Here is a 26482-nt window from a genome sequence, read left to right as displayed (position 1 = left end):
ACCACTGGAGTCATGCAGATGACTTTTATGATGCCTTTATGTGATTTTTGTAGCTTCAAAGTTCTGGGCACAGTTCACTTGAATTGTATGGAGCTGAAATATTCTTCTAAAAATCTTTGTGTTCTGCAGAAAAATAAAGTCATACACTTCTGGGATGGCATGAGGGTGAGTAAATGAGAGAATTACATTTTTTGGGTGAACTATCCCTTTAAATGGCAAGCGGTATAGACATTCGCGTTGCGTCGTGATGCTCGCATAAATACAGTCTTTGATTGGTCAACTAGCTTCCAACGTCACATTCCTGCCGCAACTCTGAAAGACGCGACGCGCTCACTCGCATAGATTGGCGTCATCGTCACAAGCGCTGATCAGGTTTCACCGGACTGATCGCGTCCCTCGCGCAGGCCCACGGTAACAACAATGACGACTGGAAAAACACTCATCTCTCCCGTTTCCTCTAAATATCACTTCTAAAATGCGCTGCGTGTGGTGTGACGCTGGAACATGCGTATTTTTATATTCTTAATACTAGTAGTCATTCGGCAGTGAAGCGCGTGCGCGTCGCGGCAGCTTTCATAGTAATAATAATAATAACGAATTGAAGATGGCGGAGTTTTCTCCGGTGCTGCCTCATCTGCGCGATGATGGAGGATACGGTCGGTACGGGCTGCCGTTGTTCCCCAGATCTCGGTCTGGTTCGGAGTCGGACAGTGAGTTATCGCAGAGTTTGGCCCAAACAAAGACGCGCTCGTATGGCAGCACAGCGAGCGTCACGGCGCCGTTAGGAGAGAAATACGTAGAGCACAGGGTAACGGACGGGGACACACTGCAGGGTATAGCCCTCAAATACGGGGTTACGGTAAGAATATAAGTCCAATATACATTTTAATATACACATACATATAAGACCATGGCTGTGTCTCAAAACACAGTGAGTTCCACTGCGGTAAAGTTGTTTTTATATTATTTAATATCGTAAGACAAAGTTAGGGAGTGTCTCTAAAGAGTGAAACGGACAAAGGCTGGTGAAAAACAGATTACTCTGTGGCTATAAAAACATGTGCAGCTTTATCCAGATGTAACGTAATATTGTCAAACAAGTTAAGTAGAAATATATGGTACAAAACAAACAAACAAACAAAAAAACATTTAAAGCCATAAATGGCTTATTCCCTAGGATATGTTATAACAATGTAATGTAACTGAAATTGCATTTAACATAGCTAACAGATACTGATGAATGTCAGATCTTCTGTAGCACATGTATAGACAACACTTTCCCACCTTGCATGACTTTTATTTTGGAATTGTAACTTTATATTTTTCGTTATGATTTTTTAAATTTATTTTTATAAAAAACGTGTGTGACCTGATGATGTCACACCACATGTTATATAGTAACAAACATCTATTACACATCTTACATGACATGGATTTTGGAAATATGATTTTGTGTATTTTCTATGAATTTTGGAAACGCTCAAATCCATATAACTTCCTGGTCATGTGACCTGATAATGTCACACCACTGTTATATATTTACAAACCCCTATAACACATCAGTGATGTTACACCACATTTAATGCTTTAAAATCCTACTCATAATAATAATAATAATAAGAGTTTTTTAAAATCCTTCCCGTCTTTGGTTTTTGAAATCCTCCTCAACATTTGGACTTGACACTTAACTTTTTGTATTTTACTTGGCTATGTCACGCTTATTAGGCCCTTATATTAATTTAATTAGTAGCATTGACAACACACAATTTGCGAGGAGCTGTAAAAAAAAAACAACTTATTACAGTAACAACATGTTTTTACTTTGAATAACTCATTACTTACCCGTACTTACACACTAATATAAAGTCCTAACAGTTGAATTGTTACAGCTGTAATTGCAGTGCACTCAAATGCCATAGGAAAGAGGGAAAGGAATTTGTCTTGGTTAAATATGTAACCTCGGTTCCCTGAGTTGAAGGGATCGAGACATTACCGTGCTGATGCAAAGGGAAATTCCTTTCTCAATGACCTAGTTGAAGCCCTTTGTACAATAACGGCAATTCTAAAATTGGCAATGGTGTTTCAGCCCCGTCCCTTTAGGCGTGCAGGTGGCCTAAATAAGCAGGTGCGAAACCATTTCCTCCGAATTTTTCGACTGAGGACCAAAGGAGTGCAACACTCGCACCTTGAAGCTCTGGATCAGTAGCGCATCCAGCTTATGCTATGTCTCGTTCCCTTTATCTCTGGGAACCTATGTTACATGTGCAATCAAGACATTCCCTTTCAATTATGGCCTCTCAACAGTGTGTCGCTGATGCTATGGGAACAGCATCCAATCACGCTGCACGACTGGCGTGACGTCACACCCCTCAGAGGGGCCTCGCCCGAGGCATAGACACTTGAAAACATGCCTCAAAGTGTATATAGTAAAGATCAATCTCCCTACATAGTGAAAACCCAGGAGGGAAAATGTATTTAGACTGGGCATTTATATGAATATTATAAATACACACAGTATAAGTACTTCACAACCAGGGGTAGGAAGGAAGAGACTAATAAGAAGCATTCTCAATTTTGACAGTGGCCTACATACCAGCGATTGTCTCAAAATTATAGCAGACAGCCCGCTCGTATAAATGAGCCTGGGCTTATCTGCTGAGTGTTGGTACAATTAGCTCTCTTAGACAGTTTGGAACTGTGAAGAGATTCAGGGTCTTGGCAACACCAAGAGCCAGGTTCAAATCCTGTGTCAGGCATCATCCAAACTACAAGTTATGGTCACTTATTAAAATTGTGTATTGCTGCATAGTAAACAGCAGCAAAGCAGGCTGAGATTTGGCCTAGTGAGTAGTGCAAGTGCTTTGCCATGATTCATTACGGTAGGCATGTTGGTAACATAAGTTGAAGTCTGGGCTGTGTCAAAGGAGGTTGATTGTTTTTTAAATATTTTAGAAATTAAAATTAATAATTAAAAAAAAAAATATGCATTTTAATCCAAAAAACAATTCGTGTGAGATATGCGTTTGTGAATATATTACAAGTGGTGTGACATCATCAGATCACATGATCTGGAAGTTATTTGGATTTGAACATTAAAATAAAAAAAAAAAACGAAATAATATTTCTAAAATAAGTCATGCAAGATGTGTAATAGATGTTTGTAAATATATAACCAGGAAGTTAAATGGATTTGAAAATTTCATAAATTCCTAAAAAATACACAAAATAAATAAAAGTCGTGTAAGAAGTGTGTGAATGCATTGCAGGTGATGTGAGATCTTTAGGTAAAAAAAGCCAGAAAGATAAATAGATTTCATTAAAGCATTCAGTTTACATTAAATGGTTACAACAGGGATATATATCTTAAGAAAATAAAAAAAATATCTAAATTTAACTTAATTTGTTTACCAACATAAATATTACACATGTAAAAAGAACCACTTTTTAATGTAGTCATATAATAATGTATCTCTTAACTGATAGTTGTGCATTTTGCACTTTTGAGATACTCCCTAACTTAGATTGCCCTTGTTGGGATGGCTGTTTTGCATTTTTCAATTTTGATGTTTAAAACAATTACATTTATCGAATAACATCAGAATTACTTTTGCTATTATGATTAAAAGTGTTATCTGACACAGCATGAACAGCCAATGTTTAGCAATTATATTCCAAAAAAGGAAGGATCGAATTTCTAACAAATATTCAATATAAAAACAACTTTACTGCAGTGTTAAATTCCTACGTATTCAGCATTTTCGAGCATCATATGAGTGTACATGAAATGTTGTGCCATGGACTGTCTCCAAAACTAGTGAGCTGCCTACCTAGACAGCATTTTTGGACCATAATAAACGCCTGCAGCATGTTTGGGCCCATGTTGTGACATGGGCTGTGTTTCAAAACCTAGTGATCTGCCTACGTAGACAGTTTTTCCCCCCGACATTTCAGCTGTGTGCAGTAGTTTTGGGCATCGTATGAATGTCTTATGATGCCAAAAAATGAAGTGGGCTGGCCTGGGCTGTGTTTCCAAACCCAGTGAGCATTTTTGTTCAACACGAGCACCTGCAGCATATTTGGACATAATATTTGGGGCATCATAAGCATGTGGAGCATTTTTGGACATTATATACATGTATTATGATGTCCAATGTGGCATGGTCTGTGAATAAAAGCGCTTTTAAGACAGCATTTTAAAAGCTGTACGGGCTGTAGCTCAAAACGTTGTTAGTTCCCTACTTAGCATTTTGGGCATCTTATCCACATTTGTGGGCATCATATGCATATACAGCATTTTTTGGACATTTTGGTCATGTGCAGCATTTTAAATGCGCAAACGCATCTATATTGCCCTAAAATGCTGTCTATCACTAGGTTTTAAGACTAAGTAAACATAGTATATGTGACCTTTAATTACAGAGGATGACCATTTATGCAAATATAGCCTAAGAGATGATTGCATATTATCTGTGTGGATACCGAGTGCAACTTATGCAATGATGATGAAAAAGATTTTAGAAGGTACATTTAACTAATTGATTATAACAAATATATTGATGCATTTGAAATAAGCTAAATAAATCTAAATACACAGATTCATGTACTGTGTGTGACCTGTAATCTCAAAGGATGTGACTGTTTGCAAATACAACATATGACTGCATAATGATCTGACCCTGCAGGTTTAACACACCTAAGTTTCTCCTGGAGAAAGCTTCATATGTGGCCATTTAAATTCATAAGTGGCATTCTTACAGGTTTTTGAAGAGTTCACATGTGCGTGAACAGACCGAATAAAAAACATCATAGGATGGAGCCCAACAAAAAATGTCTTTGGAGTACAGTGGGAAAAGCAAATACACTATACGGTACCCATTTATAAACACCACTGTAAAATATCGAAGGTCCCTCACATTTAAATATATGTGCTTGTATTTTGAGGTAATCCCAGAGTTTTACATAAGGGGAACCCCCCCATTGAAGCATAAGGAAACAAACACAGCAACAACTCTGGAATATCTCAAAATAAAGTGAAGCAACAGAGAATAAATAATGAAGTCTTTCTGTGGTACCATGTTTGTTATTTACACAAGTGTAGCAAGGAGAGCTGCTTACTGACCAAGAAGTTTACATACAAGTTGTTAGTATTTGGTAGCATTGCCTTTAAAACGCTCTACTTGGGTTTAAACGTTTTGGGTAGCCTTCCACAAGCTTCTCACAATACGTTTTGGCATGGAATTTTGGCCCATTCCTCCAGACGGAACTGGTGTAACGGAGTCATGTTTGTAAGAATCCTTTGCTCACACACGCTTTTTAAGTTCTGCCCAAAAATATTCTATCGGATTGAGAGGTCAGGGCTTTGTGATGGCCACTCCAATACCTTGACTTTGTTGTCCATAAGCCATTTTGCTACAACTTTGGAGGTATGCTTGGGGCCATTGTCCATTTGGAAGACCCTTTAACTTCCCGGCTGATGTCTTGAGATGTTGCTTCAATATATCCACTTAATTTTCTTTCCTCATGATGCTATCTATTTTGTGAAGTGCACCAGTCCCTCCTGCAGCAAAGCACTCCCACAACAGGATGATGCCATCCACATGTTTCACAGTTGAGATGGTGTTCTTCGGCTTGCAAGCCTCACAATTTTTCCTCCAAACATAACGATGGTCATTATGGCCAAAAAGTTCAATTTTTGTTTCATCACACCAGAGGAAATTTCTCCAAAAAGTAAGATCTTTGTCCCCATGTGCACTTGCAAACTGTAGTCTAGCTTTTTTATGATGGTTTTGGAGCAGTGGCTTCTTCGTTGCTGAGCAGTCTTTCAGGTTATTTCGATACAGGACTCGTTTTACTGTGGATATAGATACTTGTCTACCTGTTTCCTCCAGCATCTTCACAAGGTCCTTTGCTGTTGTTCTGGGATTGATTTGCACTTTTCGGATCAAACCAGGTTCATATCTAGGGAACAGAATGCATCTCCTTCCTGAACGGGATGATGGCTGCATGACCCCACGGTGTTTATACTTGCGTACTATTGTTTGTACAGATGAACATGGTACCTTTTGGGCTTTTGGAAATTTCTCCCAAGGATGAACCAGTCTTGTGGAGGTCCATAGTTTTTTTTCAGAGGTCTTTGCTAGGGCTGGGACAACGCAAAAAATACGTCGACGCAAAATATGCGTGTCGATTCGTCAGACCCAAAACAAAGATGGCGGCGCCGGAGAGTAGTAGCAACACAAGTAGCTCCTCAGAAGTTGTATTGGTATCAGAAGTGCAAGGCGGCACGCACTCGTTCCTCTAAAGTATGGGAATTCTTTAATTTAAAAGGAAACAATTCCGTGATAGGTCATCTTTGCAAAATGGAGATGGCCTTCCATTATAGCACCACGGCAATGCACCAGCACCTGAAGAGGCGCCACCTGGCACACGCGCGCACACACACACACACACACACACACACACACACACACACACACAGTATTCTTAAGGTGAAAGGAAAGTGTCTGAGTGTAAGTTGTTATTTGCATGTGAATGAAGATGCTTTTTTTCAGTATGTTCAACATAAATGTTGAATTCTGAATGTTTATTTTTATTATTAATTTTTTGTTGGAAAATAACTTTCTGTATTAGCTTAAAGCCCCCAAGTTTACAATAGTTACTGTATTCTTTCAATAGCTCTAAGAAAGGGTGGCTGGATGACCTTTTTATTTTTTTTTTATTGAATGCTAGACATCAGAATGCATTATTTTGCTATTGTACACTTTTACTTGAATTTTATTTTTGAATTTTGAGTTTAAGAAAAAGGTGAGTGGCAGAGTGTATTACTACTATATGTTGTTGTTATTTTTATGTGAATGAAGAATTAAAAGATGCACTTTTTTCAGTAAGCTAGGACTATGTGTTTTCAACATAAATGTTCAATTCTGTTGGTTCAGGAAGGACGCCATGACAGGCTGCTGGCTCCCACTGTCGCTGTTCATTTTTATTTATTTTTTGTTGGAAAAGCACTTTCTGTATTAGCTTAAAGCCCTCAAGTTTACATTGGTTACTGTATTCTTTCAATAGCTCTAAACAAGTATTTTGGGTGACCTTTTTATTGAATGCTAGACATCAAGTTGTTGTTATTTTATTCTGAAAGAAGAATTACAAGATGCACTTTTTTTCAGTAAGCTAGGACTATGTGTTTTCAAGGTTTTATTGAATGTTACCTCTGACTAAGAATGCATTAATTTGCACTTGTATAGTCTTTTATTTTGGAATTTTAAGAGCAATAAACATATATTGCAATGTTAAGGAATTCATGTTTTTTTTCATTCAGATATGTAAATCAACATGTATAAATTGCTATTAGTCAATTAATGGGGAGATAATCGAATCGAAATCGAATCGGACTGGAAAAATGAATCGTTATATTAATCGATGCATCGAAAAAATAATCGCTAGATTAATCGTTAAAAAAATTATCGTTTATCCCAGCCCTAATCTTTGCTGATTTCTTTAGATTTTCTCATGATTTCAAGCAAAGAGGCACTGAGTATGAAGGTAGGCCTTAAGATACATCCACAGTTACGCCTCCAATTCAGTACACCTCCTATCAGAAGCTAATTGGCTGATTGCCTAAAGGCTTGACATAATTTTCTGGAATTTTCCAAGCTGTTTAAAGGCACAGTTAACTTAGTGTATGTAAACTTTTGACCCACTAGAATTGTGATAAAGTCAATTAAATGTGAAGCAATCTATCTGTAAACAATTGTTGGAAAAATGACTTGTGTCATGCACAAAGTAGATGTCCTAAACAAGTGTATGTAAACTTCTGACTTCAACTGTACACAGATAGATTGGTTTTAGGTTAGATGCTCATATTTGAAAATAAAAAAATAATTTGATGTCTGTTTTTCCCCACAGATGGAGCAAATCAAACGAGTAAATAAGCTTTTCGGCAATGACTGCATATTCCTGCGAAACACTCTCAATATTCCGGTTAAGTCCGAAAAACGTTCCCTCTTTAACGGACTGTCTCTGGAGTCACCCGACAGTGAGGGAAGCATGCTGCAGGAGCCACCCTGCCTGAGTCAGGACATGGACATCCCGTCCCCCCCACCAGAACCAGCAGCTCCAGAACCCAACACCCGACCCGTGCAGACTGAGGAGCTATCTGCGAAAGACTACTTACACCGACTCGACTTGCAGATCAAACAGTCCAAACAAGCCGCCCGCAAACTCAAAGAGGATGGTGGGAGGTAAACGGAGAGAATGTGTGACCTTTTTTTAATAAAGCGTCTTCTGTACTATAATAAATCTACTAATAGAAATCTAATTTTAATTAAATATACTTTTTAGTATTGAATGATGCATACTTATTGAAATTTCCCATGACTCTGCCTACCTAATGTCGTAAGCTAGCCAACAGTATGATGCCTTAAAATGCTGTGTAGGTAACAGCTCACTATGTTTTGGGACTGGGCTATAGTCTGTTATGAAGCTCAGGTCTCGTTCTGATGTGTTGGATGGTTGAAAATGAGGTCTGCTGATCTGTGCTGAGTACGTATTGAAATCTGTCCATCAGATGCCTCAGTTTGACTTGCTGCAGTTTTTATTTTAGCTGAGTTAGTTAGATTGCCTCAGATGTGCCTCTGATGTACACATCTTCTTGTGTATGAGACAGCATGATTGTTTGCTTGTCGTGTTCCCCTTAGTTTAAAAGAGTCAATCACTAGAGGATCGTGAATTGTGAAACATGTTCTTTTATTGGTACTTTTAATATGGCATATTGCAAGAACTTCTGCTGTAATCTCTTTAGTTTTAAAGGTGATATATGTATGATTGACAACAAGCGTTTGAAATGGGTACTACAGTCCAAATTCAAAATATTGGAGAGTTGTCTGCCCCGCCCCAGACTTGAAGCTCATGCGAGTTGCCAGAATCAGCCAACTCAGCATCCGTTTTAAAGTATTTCTGGACTTTAAGCTGTCTCCATCTTCCAAAGGCATCTCCAATACTTGTTTTACAAGGCCTCTGGTCATGGTGGTTTTTAGATGAATGGAGAAGCTTTTTAGGTAGGGTGGAATATATTTAATCTGATCCAGTTCATTTGCTGGCTTCCATGGCTGCAGCATGCAGTGTTATTTGCCTGCAAACTTGATTACTATTGGCGAGTGGACAGTGGGCGGGATCACACAGGCCAAAACATAAAAGAAATTCCAGCCCAGAATGGAAACTTCAAAGTAGAATATACTGGCTGTAGCATTGTTATCGGAGAAACCAGTATTTCAACTTAGCATGTTTCCTAATTCTCTAATGACATATTATAGAAATTTTATGATGGAATGTTTGTAAAGTACAAAGGAAGTGCATGGGAGATTCAACTCACAATTGATGTAAATGTTAAATTTATTTTCTCCATAGGCGAACTGGTTATTAATGATAACTTATAAACCTTTATAGACAGACCTACCATGAGCTCTGAGTTTGTGAATCGAAGAACAGTCTTGTACCTTGGTCTTTATGTCTGATTTTATTTAAATGTTCCTTCAAATCAAAGTTTGTAATGTTGTGATTAACCTTGGAGATGGTCGGTTTGTTTGATGGCTTAGAACTCTGTTAGCAAGTCTTTTATGAAATCCTTATGGAAGAAATGAAGGAAAAAATGTATTTAGGAACTAGAGTTTGGTGGTAGCCTGTTGCTAAGCTAACAAGACAATACTATAAGCCTAAAAATACTGAGCACACTCAAATATACAGAAATCTAGTTCATTTTTAATTAGATTAAACATTTGTTTTGATGTTTGTAGGAAATTGGCATTTCTCACAAGTCATCCACCATCTTAATGTTTGTCACAAAACGTTCTTGGATTGGCATTAGAGGTCGACCGATTAATCGGCCGATTTTTAGCATTTTTTAACATAATCGGCATCGGCCAATATCCAAGTATATCAAGCCGATTATTAGGCAGGCGCATCTGTGGGCAGCCTAGTGTTGTTGTGGAACACGTGTTCGACGCGCGCTGCCCCTAGAGTCATTTTCCAGCAGAGTGAGCAGACCTCAAGGAAGGAGCTAAGTTCCTTGGAGAAAACAGTAAGGATTAAATTTGTATAACTTATTTATATTTAAATAAAAACGATTGATATGTTACTGCCAACTTCGAGAAAAAATGCGACATGACGTTCAGCTACTTTGGGTATTGATAGCGTAGTTGAAGTTGCATTATCACAGCAGAAGGGTTGCTATCATGTCACAATAAGTAAGCAAGAATTTAGCAATTACAGACAGTGAATCTGAGACTTTTATTTGTTCTGTTTGTGTGTCTTATATTTGAGAGGGTTGTCACTCAATGCAGAGAAATAAGTAATAAAAAAGATACCAACGCACTATAGGCTAGTGAAGGACTGGCTTTGGTAAGCTCGGACGTTATCGGTTCTGCTGTCGGTACTGGAGAAATTAAGAAAATGATTTTATCTCGCCAGCCATTTCTATGTATAATAATATGAAACCATTTGTCTGTGATGCAATATAGCTATTCGCAGTCGGAGAGAGAGAGAGATCTCGCGCACAGCGAGCACAACAAGAGCCCTGCATAATGAGTGACGACGGAGGACAGAACTAAACATTTAAACGTAGCCTGGTTTAGATCTGTGATTATTAGTCTGATTTTATTTTAGATTTCGCCTTCCAAAGATTATAAAAAGAATATTTATACATAAGCCGCATTCTGTCTAGCACAACTTCCTTCCCTTCACAGCGGTGCACTGACATTTCTCCCTAAAACTCAAACTTAACGTCAGAATCAGCACGATCGGTGATTGTTGTAAAATGCAGTCTAGCTACTGTTGCTAAATTGCGGACGCGTTTAATAATAAAAAGAGGGCAAGAGATACCGTTCCCAAGGCGGCGCGGCCTCAAACACACACGCAACGAGACAAGCAAAGTATAGGCTACTTTGGGTTTCATGTCGCTGCCTAAACGATCAATTATACACAAAAATATGTCAAAACGACCGCTTGGAGATTCACTTAAACACAGTTTATGTCTTAAATGGACGTAGTTATGGAAATAGTTGGGAGAAAATATGATGCATCAGGAGCCTATTAGACTCGGTCTTAAAGGGGAAGCGGTCTAATAAACGTGACGATTGAGCCATTACTGCGAATCAAACAACAAAAGGCAAATAGAAAATCACTTACAGCTCTTGAATGAATAACTTCTGCACTAATAAGCATTAATCTATCTATGATAAACTATGCAGTGTTATTTTACAATTGATTACTTTATTAGATTTCTTTTTAGACCACACCTGAACAGTAATGTTAGTAGACCTTCCTGAAATTAAATCACTGTGCCTATATAACGCTTATCTTTGTTTATATATATATATATATATATATATATATATATATATATATAACAAAAAGAACCGTTAAGAATACCGTTAAAGTACCGGATCGATAAGCAGTATCGGTAAGAGTAGTAATACCATTAAACCTTAACGATACCCATCCCTAGTTATGCCTGTGCTTCTCTTGGATGCTCTGAATATTGAATTACCCCTTAATTAAAGCTGCATTTGGACCTCAACCTTCGGTGTCTCGGAGCAGTTCGTAACACCTGCTTTGTTTATTTAATATATTTGTTATACATTATTTATACAATATGTTTTTACATTATACATTTTTAATTTAAGTGTACAAGTGCAGATTGGTCAAGTGTTCAATAAATGTATTTGTTGAGAAATGTTGTCTATCTTAAGTAATTATTTGTGTTTCAAAAAAAAGGTTCAAATAAGAGGGTAAATACAAGCACATATCGGCCAAAGTAAATCGGCAGCATTAATCGGCCATCGGCCGACCCGGATTTCAAAAGATCGGCATCGGCCTGAAAAAAAAAAAAAACAATATCGGTCGAGCTCTAATTGACATATTCATGACTGGATACATGTAATGCAGACTTTGCATTTGACCAATATGAATGAAGGCAGCAACCATTACATCAGGAGCACGCTTATCATGCCTTAAAGGTGCTGTAAGCGTTTTTTTTTAATAGAAAGATATGCAAATAATTGTCCTATTCCCTGAAAGATATTAATGAAATAAGTGTCGTGAGATATCTCACTAGTCTCTGTGACAGCTCTAGACTAGTGAGATATGAACATGTGTCAGTGAGCACGGCCTCTGACGCTTTCTGCCTGTCAGTCATTTTGCGCATTCTCATAGTATTGAGGCCTAATTCCATTTTTATGCCATGTTGTTCATTACAGTTGACAGTTGGGGGTGCTATTTTGCCTCTGTTGTTTTCGACAAGCACGTCCGCTTGATGTTGGTCTCAATAAAGCTAATTTGGTATTTTTGGAGTGCAGGATTTTAGAAAGAGGGTCATGGCTAATCCAACGGCTCAGTTTGGGGAAATTCTAGAATGGCTACAATCGCTTATAGCACCTTTGATGGAAAATCGCTGCCAAACGTTTGAGCACTCGGTTAAAGAGTAAAATTCTGTTTTAAGTAGGGAGTTCAGTTGGTTTTGTGTAGAGCTATTGATTTTGAGTTATAAGAGATTCTGAATAGTAAACAAACTGGTTTAACCAGAGCAAGTGTTTGCCTGAAGGCCTGAAATCTAATGCTTTGTCTTAATGGAATTAGCCGAGAACAAGTCAGAACACAGGTTTCTGTCTTATGGTTGTGTTTACGCTGTGACAGAGTTTTGGTTTTGATCAAACATTTGGAAAAGGCATCTCTAATCACTTAACACGTGTTGTGAGAAAGCATTAAAAACTTTGAAGGTGAAACTTCACAATGTGTTTCCTCAGCTCTGTGTTGCTGTAAGAGATATGTGTAGCAGAATGGCACAAATCTGCTCAATTAATCATGAAGCTCTGGAAAGAACACTTCTCACACGCCTACCATATTCTCTTTCTACGCACAGTCAGATTCACTGTCAAAATGTAACTTTTTTTAAGAGCCAGATTTACCCCTTGGAGTTCATTTCAGGTAGAGCATTTTTATTTTAATGAGAGCATTTTATTTAACCATAAAAAACACAGTGTGTTGTCCATTGATTTCAAAAACTTCAAGTTAACATTGTTTTCAAACAGCTGTTTGCAAACGCCCTGGCTTGGCATTCAAATTGAAATTAATTTCCTGTGCTTAAACAGTTTGTTTGGGGAATACAGGAAGTTAAACAGGCCCAGATCAGAGGCTGATGCCTTAATTTGCTCAGATATCACTGTAAACTCAGTGCTTCCTGTTTGAGGTGGAGGATGTTTGACTGTGTGTGTGTGTGTGTGTGTGTGTGTGTGAAAATTATACACAGAAATAGTGAGAAATTTGAATTTGTTATATCAATAATTACATTGTTACTAGCGCAAACGTCCATTCTTGAGATCAACAGAATTAAAACTAGTAAAAATGCTAATATTTTATATATATAATTTGGTTTTCACTTGTGGCAATGTCAATTTCAGATATATAGAAATGGATTTTAGATATCATTAAATTGAAGTGTAATGAAGATATCGTAAAATGCTTTCTTACTGGTTACAATCACATTTAGATATCTGAAAACCAAATTACAGATATAACAAATTAGTATTTTTGTAGAAAATAGTACATTGCTGTTATGTTCAATAATATTCAATTATGTTTAATTTCAAGGAAGGTGTCACTTGTTAATCTGTGGGTATTATTACATGTTTTATTATACTTGCATGTATATTAGCATTGTTATATTATACAATCATATTGATATTTTACATCCCCTAAACCCAACCACTTTTCAACAATATAAAATACATTATTATGCTCCTCATGTTAGTCTGTTGATATGGAAGGAAATTAATGACAAATGTCTTTTGAAACAAAAAAATAAATAGAAAAATCACTAAATTGCATTAATTGATAAATAAACACATTGCATTAACAGTGATCACATTTTTGGTGGATGCAGTTTCATACAGTTGTATATTTAAGCTGTGAATATTTCAACTGAAAATATTTCACACAAAATGTAAAATATTCATCTTCCAAAAGTAAGTTCCAAAATATTTCTCTTTTTTTTTTTTATTTATTTCATCTTTATACAGCAGGTAAAGTTCAGTCCATTTATATTTTGCTTTGCAAATTCTCCTCTAAAAATAAAAGAGGTTCAAATTTGGTTAAAAATTCAACCTTGTATATCCCAACCTGTTGAATAATAAAGATGAAATATGAAACTGCAAGAACTGTTACTGCAATTAATTCAATTAGTGCAATTCAGTGTGTTTTTTTTTTGTTTCAAAGACATTTGTCATGAATTTACTTCCATACACTGATGGCAAATGTTTCTTGTTGAAAGCAATGGGTTTCCCGGCTGTGTCACAATACAGACGTTAGCGGGCTTTTGGCAGGGCTCTTGCAGAAGCGACTGTATTTGACACCTTGGGAGTAAGAATAGGTTGGTTATACATCTATTACAAGTTTCTGTGTTGTGCAGATGATTAAAAAAAAAAATTGTGTGTTTTGTTTTATTCCAGGGAGGAAGACGACTCCACAAACTCAAACTCATCATATCAGGAGATCTGATGGAATCTTCATCATCTAATTACCTGGAGCACTGACAATGACCCATCCTCCTCCTCCTCCTCATCATACCGCTTCACCTGCTTTTTTACATGTCCTTTACCCAAACCATGAAACAGGACCATTCATCATGCTCTTGAGCTGAGGGACCGTCATTGCCTTCTTCAGCAGTATTATAGTGATTTTAATTCAGATTTTTCTCATTATTGTTACAGTTCACATGGCGATTTAGACGCTACAGCAGGGTTTTTCTTCTTTAGATAGAGAGCAGTAGCTCTCCACATGTAGATCACAAAGTCCACTTATGATAAACCTCTTCACATAGCCTCTGCTTGTATGAAATACTGTACCGTATCCACAGTCTATCCCATGATGTACTGTCTCAAAGATACAAAACAAGCTCGGTCTCTTGTGTGGCTGCCTGCTGATTTTAATTTATAGTTTTTTGGTTTGCCTATAAAAGCTTTGTGTGTGGGATTGAAAGGGATAAATAATTCTGTGTGTGTGTGAGAATGTTGTTATTGTGTGTTGGGGTTAACATTATGTTTTACTGTGCTGTTTGATTTGGTTTATGCAGAATAAATGCTTCTAAAAACTGATCATGAGAGCTTCCTGTTTCCCAGATTAATGCAAATCTGTTGGATTATTATAGGATGGAACTCACACATTAGCATCACCATGGAAACTGCTAAAAACATGAAAACTAGTAGAGATCTGTCCCCTGAGAATTTATAAACTGCATTCAAAAACATATTTCTTTAGTTGATAATTAAATTGAATAATTTTTGTATGTAAAATAGAAAATCTTTATTCGCACGTCTAAAGTTGGTTAGTCCAATTGAGTCACATGTTCCGATTGGTTCTCAGCAACTTGCGCTCATGGGGTAGTTCAAGCGCCAAAAGAAAAGCGTGGTGTCATATTAATAAAAGCTAAAAGAAAAATGTATCAAATCATGTACAGTTATTGTTTAGCATGTATGTCTGATCTATGGTCATAGACAACCTGGAAATATCAGGGAATTTTATTCCCTAGTGTTTTCCAAATGTCATGGAAATTTCTGTAGTGAACATACCTATATAATTTTATACTTATTTACTGCTCTGAAATATTTATTTCTTGGAAAATCACACAAGTTCATTTTTTAAAACAAGGTTATTATTATTGTGTATTCATAAATACATATATGTTTTAAAAAATGTCCAATTTCCAATTATTATTTATTTTGTAAACTGTTTTCCAGTTTAAATCAGTGTTAATCTCGTCAACAAAATTACTGATGAAAAAGTTTAGTTTTTTGCTAAATTAAGAATTATGACTATAATTAATTTAAGCATACTGTTGATAAAAATGTCAAAAATAACATAAGATAATAATAATAATGTGTTTTATTTATAAAGCTCTGGGATGCTGTACAAAGACATTATGACATGAATCAACAAGACAATATACAACAATAACAACAACAATAAACAGCTCAGCAACACTATTCAGAGGTGTACAGATAATAATGAGAGAAGAGATTGGTTATTAGTTGAGACTTAGAGGAGGAGATAGTGGAGACTTTATGAAGTGTCTGTGGAAGTGAGTTCCAGAGTTTAGGTGTGATTACACTGACCGATCTGCCACCCATTGTGAAGAGTCGGAAACATGGACAGTGAGGAGTTTGGAGCCAGAGGACCTAAGTGCATGAGCAGGTGTATAATTCTGAAGCAGTTCAGGCAGATAATGAAGGGCAAGATCATTGAGGCATTTAATAATTTTGTACTCAATACAGTCAGAAACAGGTAACCAGTGAAGCTCATAGAGTATGGGGGTGATGTGATCAGGTTTTTTGGTATAAGTGATAATCCTGGCAGCAGAATTTTAAATGTATTGCAAACTGGAGATGGTTTTAGCAGGCAATCCATGTGAGGTTATGAAGGCATGAACTAGAGTTTCAGTGTCTTCAGATATTATCAAAAACGAAAAAGATTTTAGAAGAGGAGTAAACATCTAGAAAGAAAATGGTTGATTCAAATAATGCAATCATACTAGTTTGCAGATTGCCCCGTATTTAGAATTTTGTGTTAATTTGTGTGAAATATGCTGTAAAATCTTAATTAGTGGAAAACATTTAGATTTTTTTAAGGAAATCAGCTTTCATGCTTTTTCATACAGTAAACATGCACTCACAAAGCACTTTATTAGGAGCAGTATGGTGCTAATAAAGTGTCCAGAGTGGTCTTCTGCTGTTGTTCCCAACCACCTCAAGATTCGACATGTTGTAGAATCTGAGATGATATTCTGCTCACTACAATTGTACAGAGTGGTTATCTGAGTTACTGTAGACTTTGTCAGTTTGAACCAGTCTGGTCATTCTCTGTTGATCTCTCTCATCAACAAGGCATTTCTGTCCACAGAACTGCCGCTCACTGGATGTTTTTTGTTTTTAGCACCATTCAGCGTAAATTCTAGAGACTGTTGTGTGTGAAAATCCCAGGAGATCAACAGTTACAGAAATACTCAAACCAGCCCACCTGGCACCAACAATCATGCCATAATCGAATCATTGAGATTGTGTGTCTTCCCCATTCTAATGGTTGATGTGAATATTAACTGAAGCTCCTGACCTGTATATGCAGATTTTTTGCACTGCTGCCACATGTTTGATGATAATCGCATGAATAAGTAGGTGTACAGGTGTTCCTAATAAAGTGCTCAGTGAGTGTACTTATTTGGCTGAAGTAAAGTGAGCTTTATTATTTTAGTGCAGTTTACTAATTACAAGTAAAATTTACTCATCTGTGTTAAAAGTATCGATTTTATTTAATTAGTGTAAAGGGTTCAATGGAAAGGAGTCGTCGAGAACCGGCTTGCCAATACAAATATTTTAATGAAAAACAAACAAAAACACACACATGATGGTCAACTACCATAAACGATCTCTCTCTTCTGCACCACCTTCCGCAGTCGGCCTTTATCCCTCTCGGAGGCTTGATTAGCCTGACAAGGGACCGGGTGTGTAGATTCACCACCCGGCCCTGTCCTCCACCCTGTCACATTCCTCCCTCGTTCTCTCAGGCCGGGGAGCCCCCGGCATGACGTACATCCCTCCCCTCTTTCCCTGTCTGCCAGCTGATGAGGGAGTGGACAAGTGGATCACAGGTATTCCTCCAGCCCCTTTCGGATGGAACACCCCGGCGCGTTCTTGGGGAACAAAAGGGGTCTCCCCCGCCCCTAGCAGCGGTTATCCCACTCCAGGCGGTCGGCAGCGAGCCCCTCCCCGCTCGCGGTCGGCGGTCTCAGACCCCTCCGTGTTTCAGCAGTTGGTAGGGGACTCCTCAGCCCCTTGCAGCGGCCCTGACCGCTCCAGGCCGTCGGTTAGGAGCCCCTTCTCCCCTCGCTGTCGGGGGCTGCTCAGTTGGGGTGGATGGTAGTGGCGAGAACTCTACTATGGCGTATCCCTCCTCCTTCCTGGGTCTTCGGCACCAGTGTAAAGGAATATAAGGGAAAGGAGGAGGAGAGAACCAGCTTGACGATATAAATAATAGTTTTAATGATAAACTATAATAGATTTATGATAAAAAGACACAAACACACACACACATGACGGACATGTCCGTAAATGATCTCTCTCTACTGCACCATCTTCCGCAGACGGCCTTTATCCCTCTCGGAGGCTTGATTAGCCTGATAAGGGACCGGGTGTGTAGAATCACCACCCGGCCCGCCCTCCGCCCTGTCACATTGAGTTATAGCATGTCTCGTACAGTATTAGGGAAATTATGACTGGACTCTCGATCAGCCATATGGTATTTCTCCGTAAGATCCCTTGTCTTGACCAAACATACATAATATTTCAAGTGCAATGGCTTATGTGTATCCTACACAACCACAATTTTGTACTTGATAATTTTGAGTTAGTTGTACTTGAGTTTAAAGAATGTACATATTCTCTTTTGTTTCCTGCTAAAGTCCACAATTAGCCCCTTAGTTTTGCTGATGTTCAAATAGAGTTTGTCTAATGGTGTGTTCTGTTTACCTTGGAAGTCGGAAATCGGAGCTGGGAATGACATTGCACCCTTGTTGACCACATTCCAGTACACATGTCGGAAAACCAAGATGGACGCATCCAGGCACACCTTTGTTGTGCTTGCTCTTGCAGAACACAAACAACTACAGAACAAATATGATGTCCACCTAAAAACATCATGGAAGAAGTATCATATCCATATATAGAAGTTGGATAGTACTGAGTTTATTGAGACACGGACAAACAGAGGTGCTAAAAAACAATATATTACTACTGTTTCACTTACTGTTGATGCACTGAGCAGCCATTTTGGATTCTGAAGTCGGGGTTGTGTCGAGTTTCCGAGTCGGAGCCCACCACCACAGTGCCATCAGCAATTGAAAGAGCTGTCTGTGGCCACACAGATATGTGTGTACAGGGAACAGGAGAGTACTCACCACCACGCAGATGGAGTGACTCAGTCCTAAAGTCCAGTGAGGAGTCTTCTGGGGATCATGATGTTGAATGCAGATCTGTTTTGAATGAAGAGCACTCACATACAGTAGTTCCCACCCTACAGTCCAAGGGCCTTATGTATAAATGTTGTGTACACACAAACTGAACAGCACACATCGTAATTTATAAAACAAAAATATGTGCATCCGCACACTCTGGATAGTGCTCTTTTACTGGTGTGAGCACTTTGACGACTCCAGTTGCCATGTAATACACTGAATAGGATGAGTCAAAACTCTGCCTTTCATGCACTATACATTTAGATGAAATATGCCAATCTCATGTATGTAGTTAAACACTCAAATTAGATGCAGTTAGACATTTATATTGATATAAGCTTTACATGGAAAAACTGTTAGTGGATGTGCTGCTTTTGGAAGAACTTTCCTATGGCATGACAGTGAGGTCTGTTCAAATCATATTAACACTGCTTGGAATAGAAAACACCTAGAATTGAGTTCCAGAAGTCAAAATCATAAATTTTTTCTAGAGGGAAATTGTTTTTTAATGATAACATAGAAACCATTAAAGACAGGAATACCGTGTCCATTTGGACAAACATGCCAAAAGAAACTATTAAAATATTATCTGTAGGGATGCACTTATTTTCAAGCTGAGCAGCGGAAACATGTTAGGTAATGTTTATCAGATCAACTTAAATAGTTTAAATTAAATAGTTTAGTCTTGTTTTGCTGGATGGTGAAAGACATTTGATAGGTCCTGGTTTCCTTCTCTCCCCCTCCATGTAAAACATAGCTGAATGTCAAACCATACTTTCCTTACTAGCCATATGGGTGTGTAAGAAGAATGTGCAGGTGAATTTCTAACTTTCTCCAGGTCGAACTCAGTAATATGGGGCTGATGAACACTAATGTGTCTTCTGTTTTTTCCTGTAGCGCTTTACTTTTGATTTAAAGATGGAATTGCATGAATTGATGATGTTGGATTTTGTAATGTGACAGTTAATCCCGGCTATGAGGCTCATCAGAATTGCTACACTATATTCAAATCCAGAAGTAGTTTGAACAGAGGCATAAAACTCGCAAAGTAAATGTGCATTAATATAGAACTGTGATTAAACTGACTGGAACTACCTGTGCATTAAGCGGTTTTAAAACACATATTCCAGGCAATTCTAATGTATTCAAATAGACCATTAACCATTAACCATTAATTAATAGACCATAGACAATTAACACATGCTAATTCTAAGTGCCTGTTATTTCATTGCACAAAATTAAAGAATTAGTAAAGAATTAAAGTATTTAAAAAATTCACTTAATAGTGCTCTGAAGAGAAAGGCTAGTTTCAGAAAGATGATGTAGACTTTAACCTGACTAGCCAAACTAGACTGTTGGTTACAGATAAGTTTATGAAAACACATACAAAACAAAACATGTTCATTCTCTGTGTACACATATGAGTCCACAATTATGACCACCTGCCTAATATGCATTGGCATGGACTCTACAAGACCCCTGAAGGTGTCCTGTGGTATCTGGCACTAAGACATTAACAGCAGATCCTTCAAGTCCTGTAAGTTGTGAGGTGGATCCACCATGGATCAGACTTGTTGCTCCAGCACATCCCACATATGCTCAATCGGATTAAGATCTGGGGAATTGGAGGCCATGGCAAAATATTGAATCATGATCTTCATCATGTTACTCAAACCATTCCTGAACAATGTGTGCACTGTGGCAGGGCATATTATCCTGCTGAAAGAGGCCACTGCCATCAGGGATTACCATTGCCATGAAGGGGTGTACCTGGTCTGCAACGATGTTTAGGCAGGTGGCACGTGTCAAAATAAATATCCGGACCCAGGGTTTCCCAGAAGAACATTGCCCAGAGCATCACATTACCTCCACCGGTCTGTCATTTTCCCACATTGCATCCTGGTGCCATTCAGAGGCGGCGGCAGCCGATTTTACCGTGTCTTCAGCCCCGAATGTTTTGAGTGTAGCCCCAAATGTATTTTGAAAAGTTGACTGACAAATATGAAACCGGACAAAAGCCTATGTAAACCCCCGAAATCACAAGTTGCCTTATTTCATTGTGCTTTGGCTTTGCACATACTGCATACAGCCTGTAAAAATAGACATAGGCATAATCTAGCCTATAGAATAAATTCCTTTGCTGTCGGTAGCCTATGGGCGACTCCGTTTCTTTCTCTCTGTTGAATATGCAGCAGGTAGGGGAGGAGCTTGCACAGTCGTTGACATCAACTAACGTTACTTAGTGGCGAGTTAACAACAGTTAGCAGGAAAGACAGCAAAAATGAAGCAAATGAGGCTTTTGGGATTTTTCCGAAAGAAGTCAGTGGGTAAGAATTCACATTTGTTTTTGTCCTTAAAGTCTGAAGATCATCATCTAGCTGGCTTTCACCCACAGTAGGCTAAACCTCAAGAGGTCCACTACCGACTGTCATTACATGTTGTAGCCTCTAGCCTCCTTGTTAGCGCATTCACCTCTCATGCTGGAGACCGCGGTTCGAGTCCCAATCGGAGTGTACTTTTCGTGTTTATCAGGTGTTGTTTTCGCTGAGGATAACCAATAAGCATTAGCATAAAATGTATGTGTGACTTGTTTTGTGATATTAGTTTGTAGTAAATATACACCTTGATTTGATTAAATGGTTTTGTAGAGTGTAGCAAAGATGAGCAACAGACTGAGGAGCAGCAGCAGCAGCTGTGCCAGAATCAGGCATGGAAACTGGTAACAATTAATCAGTCACTTTACTTTAGAGAAAGTTAAAAGTGAAACGTTGTTTATCTCAATGATCCTAATGAAAGGATTTTGACAGATGAACATGAAGAATTATATACAGCTCGATGCCATGGTGTATCAATGAACTTACGGTAGACTAAAGTCATTCATGTATTGCTTTAACTTAGGATCTTATACATAATTTTGACTATTTATGTCAAAAAATATAAATCATTTATATTCAATATTTTTTTACTTCACTTTACTCACTATAATATAACTCTTTTGTGATGACTTTATTGTAATGTACATAAAAATTCAAGAATCATGATAGATCTTAGGGCAATCCCACTGATCTGCTCTTCCCAATACATTTTCTTCAATGGTATTGGTCTACAATTTGACATATGTAGCACTTGATGAATTAGTTGTTTGAAGCTGATTTGCAATAAGTTATGTGCTGTATCTGTTCTTTTGCATCACAGATGATTCAGGGAGGAGAGAGGATGAGTTAGTCGAGGATAGTACTAGAGTGGAAGATTTAGGAACTGTAGAAACAGGCCCAGCAAGAGCAAAACTCAAAGAATACCATCTCACCAGCTTTGGACTACAGAGAAGTGGTTGCTAGTGTGAAAATAAAATTATCTGGGCTAAGCCCCGGATGTCCTTCAAAGCTGAAAACGCATCTGGTGCCATCACTTCTCCAGATAAACAGAGCACACATTCAGTCCATGTGATATAAAAGAAAATGAGACTCATCAGACCAGGTGACCTTCTACTGCTCCAAGGTCCAGTTCTGATGATCGTGAGCCCATTGTAGGTGCTTTCGACGGTGGACAGGTGTCATCATGGACACTCTAACTGGTCCGTGGCTACGCAGCAAGGTGCGATGCACTCTGTGTTGTAACACATTCCTCCCTTAACCATCATTAAAAGTTTCGGTGACTTGTGCCAGAGTAGACCCTCTATCGGTTCTGACCAGAAGGGATAGCCTTTGTTGCTCTTGCACATTGATGAGCATTGGGTGTCCAACACCCTGTGACATGACTTGTCCCTCCTCGGACTACTCTCAGTATGTTCTCAACACTGCTGACCGTGAGAACTCACGTGAGAACTTTCAGAGATGCTCTGACCCAGTCATCCAGCCATAATAATTTGGCCCTTGTCAAAGTCACTCAGGTCTTTACTCCTGCCCATTTCTCCAGCATTCAACACGTTGACTACGAGAACTGATTTTTCGCTTACCAACTAATCTACCCAGACCCTGACATGTGGCCTTGTTGGGAGATGGTCAATGTTATTTGCTTCCCCTGTGAGTGGTCATAATGTTTTGGCTCATCAATATGTCTTTATGTATTACTGTGTCCGTGTTTTACATTTTAACTTTGGTCATGGTGAATCTTGAGCCCATATTTATCTCAGAATGTTTTATGCTGCGTTGTACAATGACCAATAATCAAATTCAATCTCTTTTCTATTTGTTACCATTATATGTAATTATAATATGTATATATATACTTTATATATAATTTTTTTTTTGTAGAAATGTTGAAATAGTAAAAGTGCTCTCATAAATAAATGTGAATTCAGTAAATGTTTTTAGTGTTGTGAATTGGTAACTTTTTTGTGTGATATTGACATTGCTGTGGTTTGTTTAAAACTGTGAATGTGTATTACATAACAGTTAAGTTGCATTTTAAAGACACACCTATTTTACCCACGTCATTCAAACACAGAAACAGGAAACTATTTCAGCTCTTCAGTTCAGAGAAAACGAAACTTAAGTGTGGTTTTGATGTTATACGTGCCTCTCTATTTACATGCATTGAAATGGCAGAAGCCAATTTTTCTTCAGATCAGTTCAAATGTCCAGTGTGTCTGGATCTACTGAAGGATCCAGTGACTATTCCCTGTGGACACAGTTACTGTATGAGCTGTATTACTTACTGCTGGAATCAGGATGATCAGAAGAGAGTCTACCGATGCCCTCAGTGCAGACAGACCTTCACTACAAGACCTGCTTTAAATAAAAACACCATGCTGGCTGAAGTGGTGGAGAAACTGAAGAAGACTGAACTTCAAGCTGATGTTCCTGTTGATGCTGGAGCTGGAGATGTGGAGTGTGACGTCTGTAATGGAAGAAAATACAAAGCTGTCAAGTCCTGTCTAGTGTGTCTGAACTCTTACTGTCAAAATCACCTTGAACAACATGAGAGTTTCTTTAAAGGTAAGAGACACAATATGATGGATGCCACTGGACGACTCCAGGAGATGATCTGCTCTCAACATGGTCGACTGTTGGAGGTTTTCTGTCGCTCTGACCAAAAGGGTATTTGTATTCTGTGTACGATGGATGAACATAAAAACCATGACACTGTATCAGCTGCAGCAGAGAGGACAGAGAAACAGGTTTGAACTCAAATTATACATTAATGTATTAATCATGATTTATGCATGAAAAGCCAACTGACCACCTTCGGGTACTAGTCCAGAACCAAACCACTACATCACACCAACCTTTCCAACATCTGACTCAACTGTTTACAGGATCATTTTGTGATATGTAGTTTTATGAAATATTTCTGATGTTTACTTTTATATCTGTGTTCAACAGAAACACTTGAAAGAGACCCAGAGAAAATATCAGCAGAGAATCCAGAAGAGAGAGAGAGATCTTCAGCGGCTGAGAGAGTCTGTGGCGTCTCATCAGGTGAGTTTTGAGCAGAAGAGAAGTTTGAGACTCAGTTGGGACTCTCCTCCAGTGCTGGAGTTCTTTCACTGTGTGATTGTAATGTGTGTGTAACAGCGCTCTGCACAGACAGCAGTGGAGGACAGTGAGAGGATCTTTACTGAGCTGATGCGCTCCATTGAGAGAAGTCGCACTGAGGTGATACAGTTGATCAGAGATCAGGAGAAGGCTGCAGTGAGTCGAGATGAAGGACTCTTGCAGCGACTGAAGAAGGAGATCGCTGATCTGAGGTGGAGAGACGCTGAGCTGGAGCAGCTTTCACACACAGATGATCACATCCATTTCCTGAAGGTAACAGAGATCTAGAAAAACACCACAGTGCTCTCTAGCAAGAACATGCTGTTAAAAACTACATCTACTGGCTCTTGAGTCACTAAAGATAAGTCAACAAGACCAGCATCATTTGACTATAGTGCAGGTGATGAGCTGTTTTTATTTTGTGTGTTTTGTAGTGTTTCCAGTCTATCTCTGCAGCTCCAGAATCTACAGGCAAAATTACTATCAGTTCCCCTCTCTCTGTTGAAGATATAAAACAATCTGTCTGTCAGCAGAGAGACAAACTGGAGCATTTCTGCAAAGAAGAGATCAAAAAGATTTCTGGTAAGTAAAACATTGAACATTTGTTTGCACTCACAAATGAGTCATGCATGATGTAATATCTTGTATAAAAACATCTTAGATCACACACACATATATATATATATATATATATATATATATATATATATATATATATATATATATATATATAATTTTTACATGAGAATGACACTGTTTCTGTTTGATGATTCCTTTAGTCAGACACGTCAACATTGTTCCAATCAGAGAGGAGTTCCTACAATGTAAGTCATTAAGAAAACAGATGTGTCTTGCTGCTAGTCTTTGTGTATGTATATAATGCCCTCTATATCATGTAATTTCTTGTAATTTGTCCGGCTATTTTGTGGTGAGTGTTGTTAGAGTTCATGTTTTGGTATTTTAGTCTATATTATCTCTTGAATTCATGAACCTTTGCTTTTGGATTATTATAATAAAGGCTGCCCCATAGATCCTTTTATCTTCTGCTCATTGAGACACCGCATTAAACAAAACTGACCCTACCATGGAACTAGCAGCAGAATTTACAGAACTATGACAGGCAGGACTTCCCTTTTTGAAATACTTGGCTCACATTGTTGCTCTAGCAAACCGATCAAACTGAGAAGATTCCCTTTTAAAATCCATTTACTGGATTGGACTTCATTTTTATGGCAATATAGATTTGCCAGATATGGGAGAACTCACATGGAGGGAACATGTCAACATCACTCTGTAAATTGTATACCCTTCATGTGAAGATGAGGCTAGCGCTCTTTCATTGGAAGGTCACTGAAGGTGGAAGACGAAGTGGAAGTCATCTGCTTCGGTGCTTACAGAGACTTTTATGACAGAGGCTCCCCCTCCAATTGACCCGGTAATCCTAGCCTCGGTGGTCCCGGTGATCCTAGCCTTGGTGGTCTCAGTTTCGGTGGTCCTGGTGATCCTAGCTTCGGTCATCCCAGAGGTTCCTGACTCGGTGCCATTGCCCTCGTCTGAGTCCCCTAGTGCCTTGATATTTCCTGAGTCCCCTAGTGCCTTGACATTTAATTAGTCCCCTAATAACTTGACATTGCACAAGACCCCTAGTATCTTTATTCTGATTAACAGTTTTTATTGATTCATACAATTAACAAAGAAAAGCAAAACATATATTCACATACTCAACATTTAACCCCCACTATCACCCCTCCCCCTCCCAATCAAACCCTCAAAAAACATCCCTGTGGTCACACATACATATACACACACACACATAAAAAATATATAATAAACACATACATTTAAAACTATACTTCTCTCTCCACTGCCCCCCCCTGAGAGCCCTCCAATATTTCCAAATTGCTGCCCCATTTCCCATCAAACGAATTCAACCCCAGCCTTCTACATGACACTT

The 26482-nt window shown here is 38.4% G+C and overlaps 2 protein-coding genes across 3 annotated transcripts in view; both read left to right on the top strand.

Moving 5' to 3' along the window:
• Positions 1–357: 357 nt before the first annotated feature.
• Positions 358–15135, top strand: LOC127661774 (lysM and putative peptidoglycan-binding domain-containing protein 2-like). Its single transcript, XM_052152658.1, has 3 exons — positions 358–859; positions 7906–8240; positions 14499–15135. The coding sequence occupies exons 1-3, from the start codon at positions 605–607 to the stop codon at positions 14545–14547; spliced, it is 639 nt and encodes a 212-aa protein (XP_052008618.1). The 5' UTR covers positions 358–604; the 3' UTR covers positions 14548–15135.
• Positions 15136–23541: 8406 nt separating this feature from the next.
• The window catches only part of LOC127661336 (E3 ubiquitin/ISG15 ligase TRIM25-like), a 54221-nt gene continuing 51280 nt past the window's right edge, over positions 23542–26482 (top strand). The window contains exons 1-5 of one of the 2 annotated variants that reach the window (XM_052151968.1): positions 23542–24170; positions 24376–24471; positions 24568–24801; positions 24963–25110; positions 25308–25352. In XM_052151968.1, the coding sequence (XP_052007928.1) occupies positions 23592–24170; positions 24376–24471; positions 24568–24801; positions 24963–25110; positions 25308–25352 (1102 nt within the window). In that variant the 5' untranslated portion in view covers positions 23542–23591. The remainder of the gene's footprint in view (positions 24171–24375; positions 24472–24567; positions 24802–24962; positions 25111–25307; positions 25353–26482) is intronic. The other variant, XM_052151970.1, reaches the window with a different exon arrangement.

The sequence above is a fragment of the Xyrauchen texanus genome, chromosome 21, assembly GCF_025860055.1.
Source record: "Xyrauchen texanus isolate HMW12.3.18 chromosome 21, RBS_HiC_50CHRs, whole genome shotgun sequence".
Classification (NCBI taxonomy): Eukaryota; Metazoa; Chordata; class Actinopteri; order Cypriniformes; family Catostomidae; genus Xyrauchen; species Xyrauchen texanus.
This window is presented reverse-complemented; position numbering and strand designations above follow the sequence as displayed.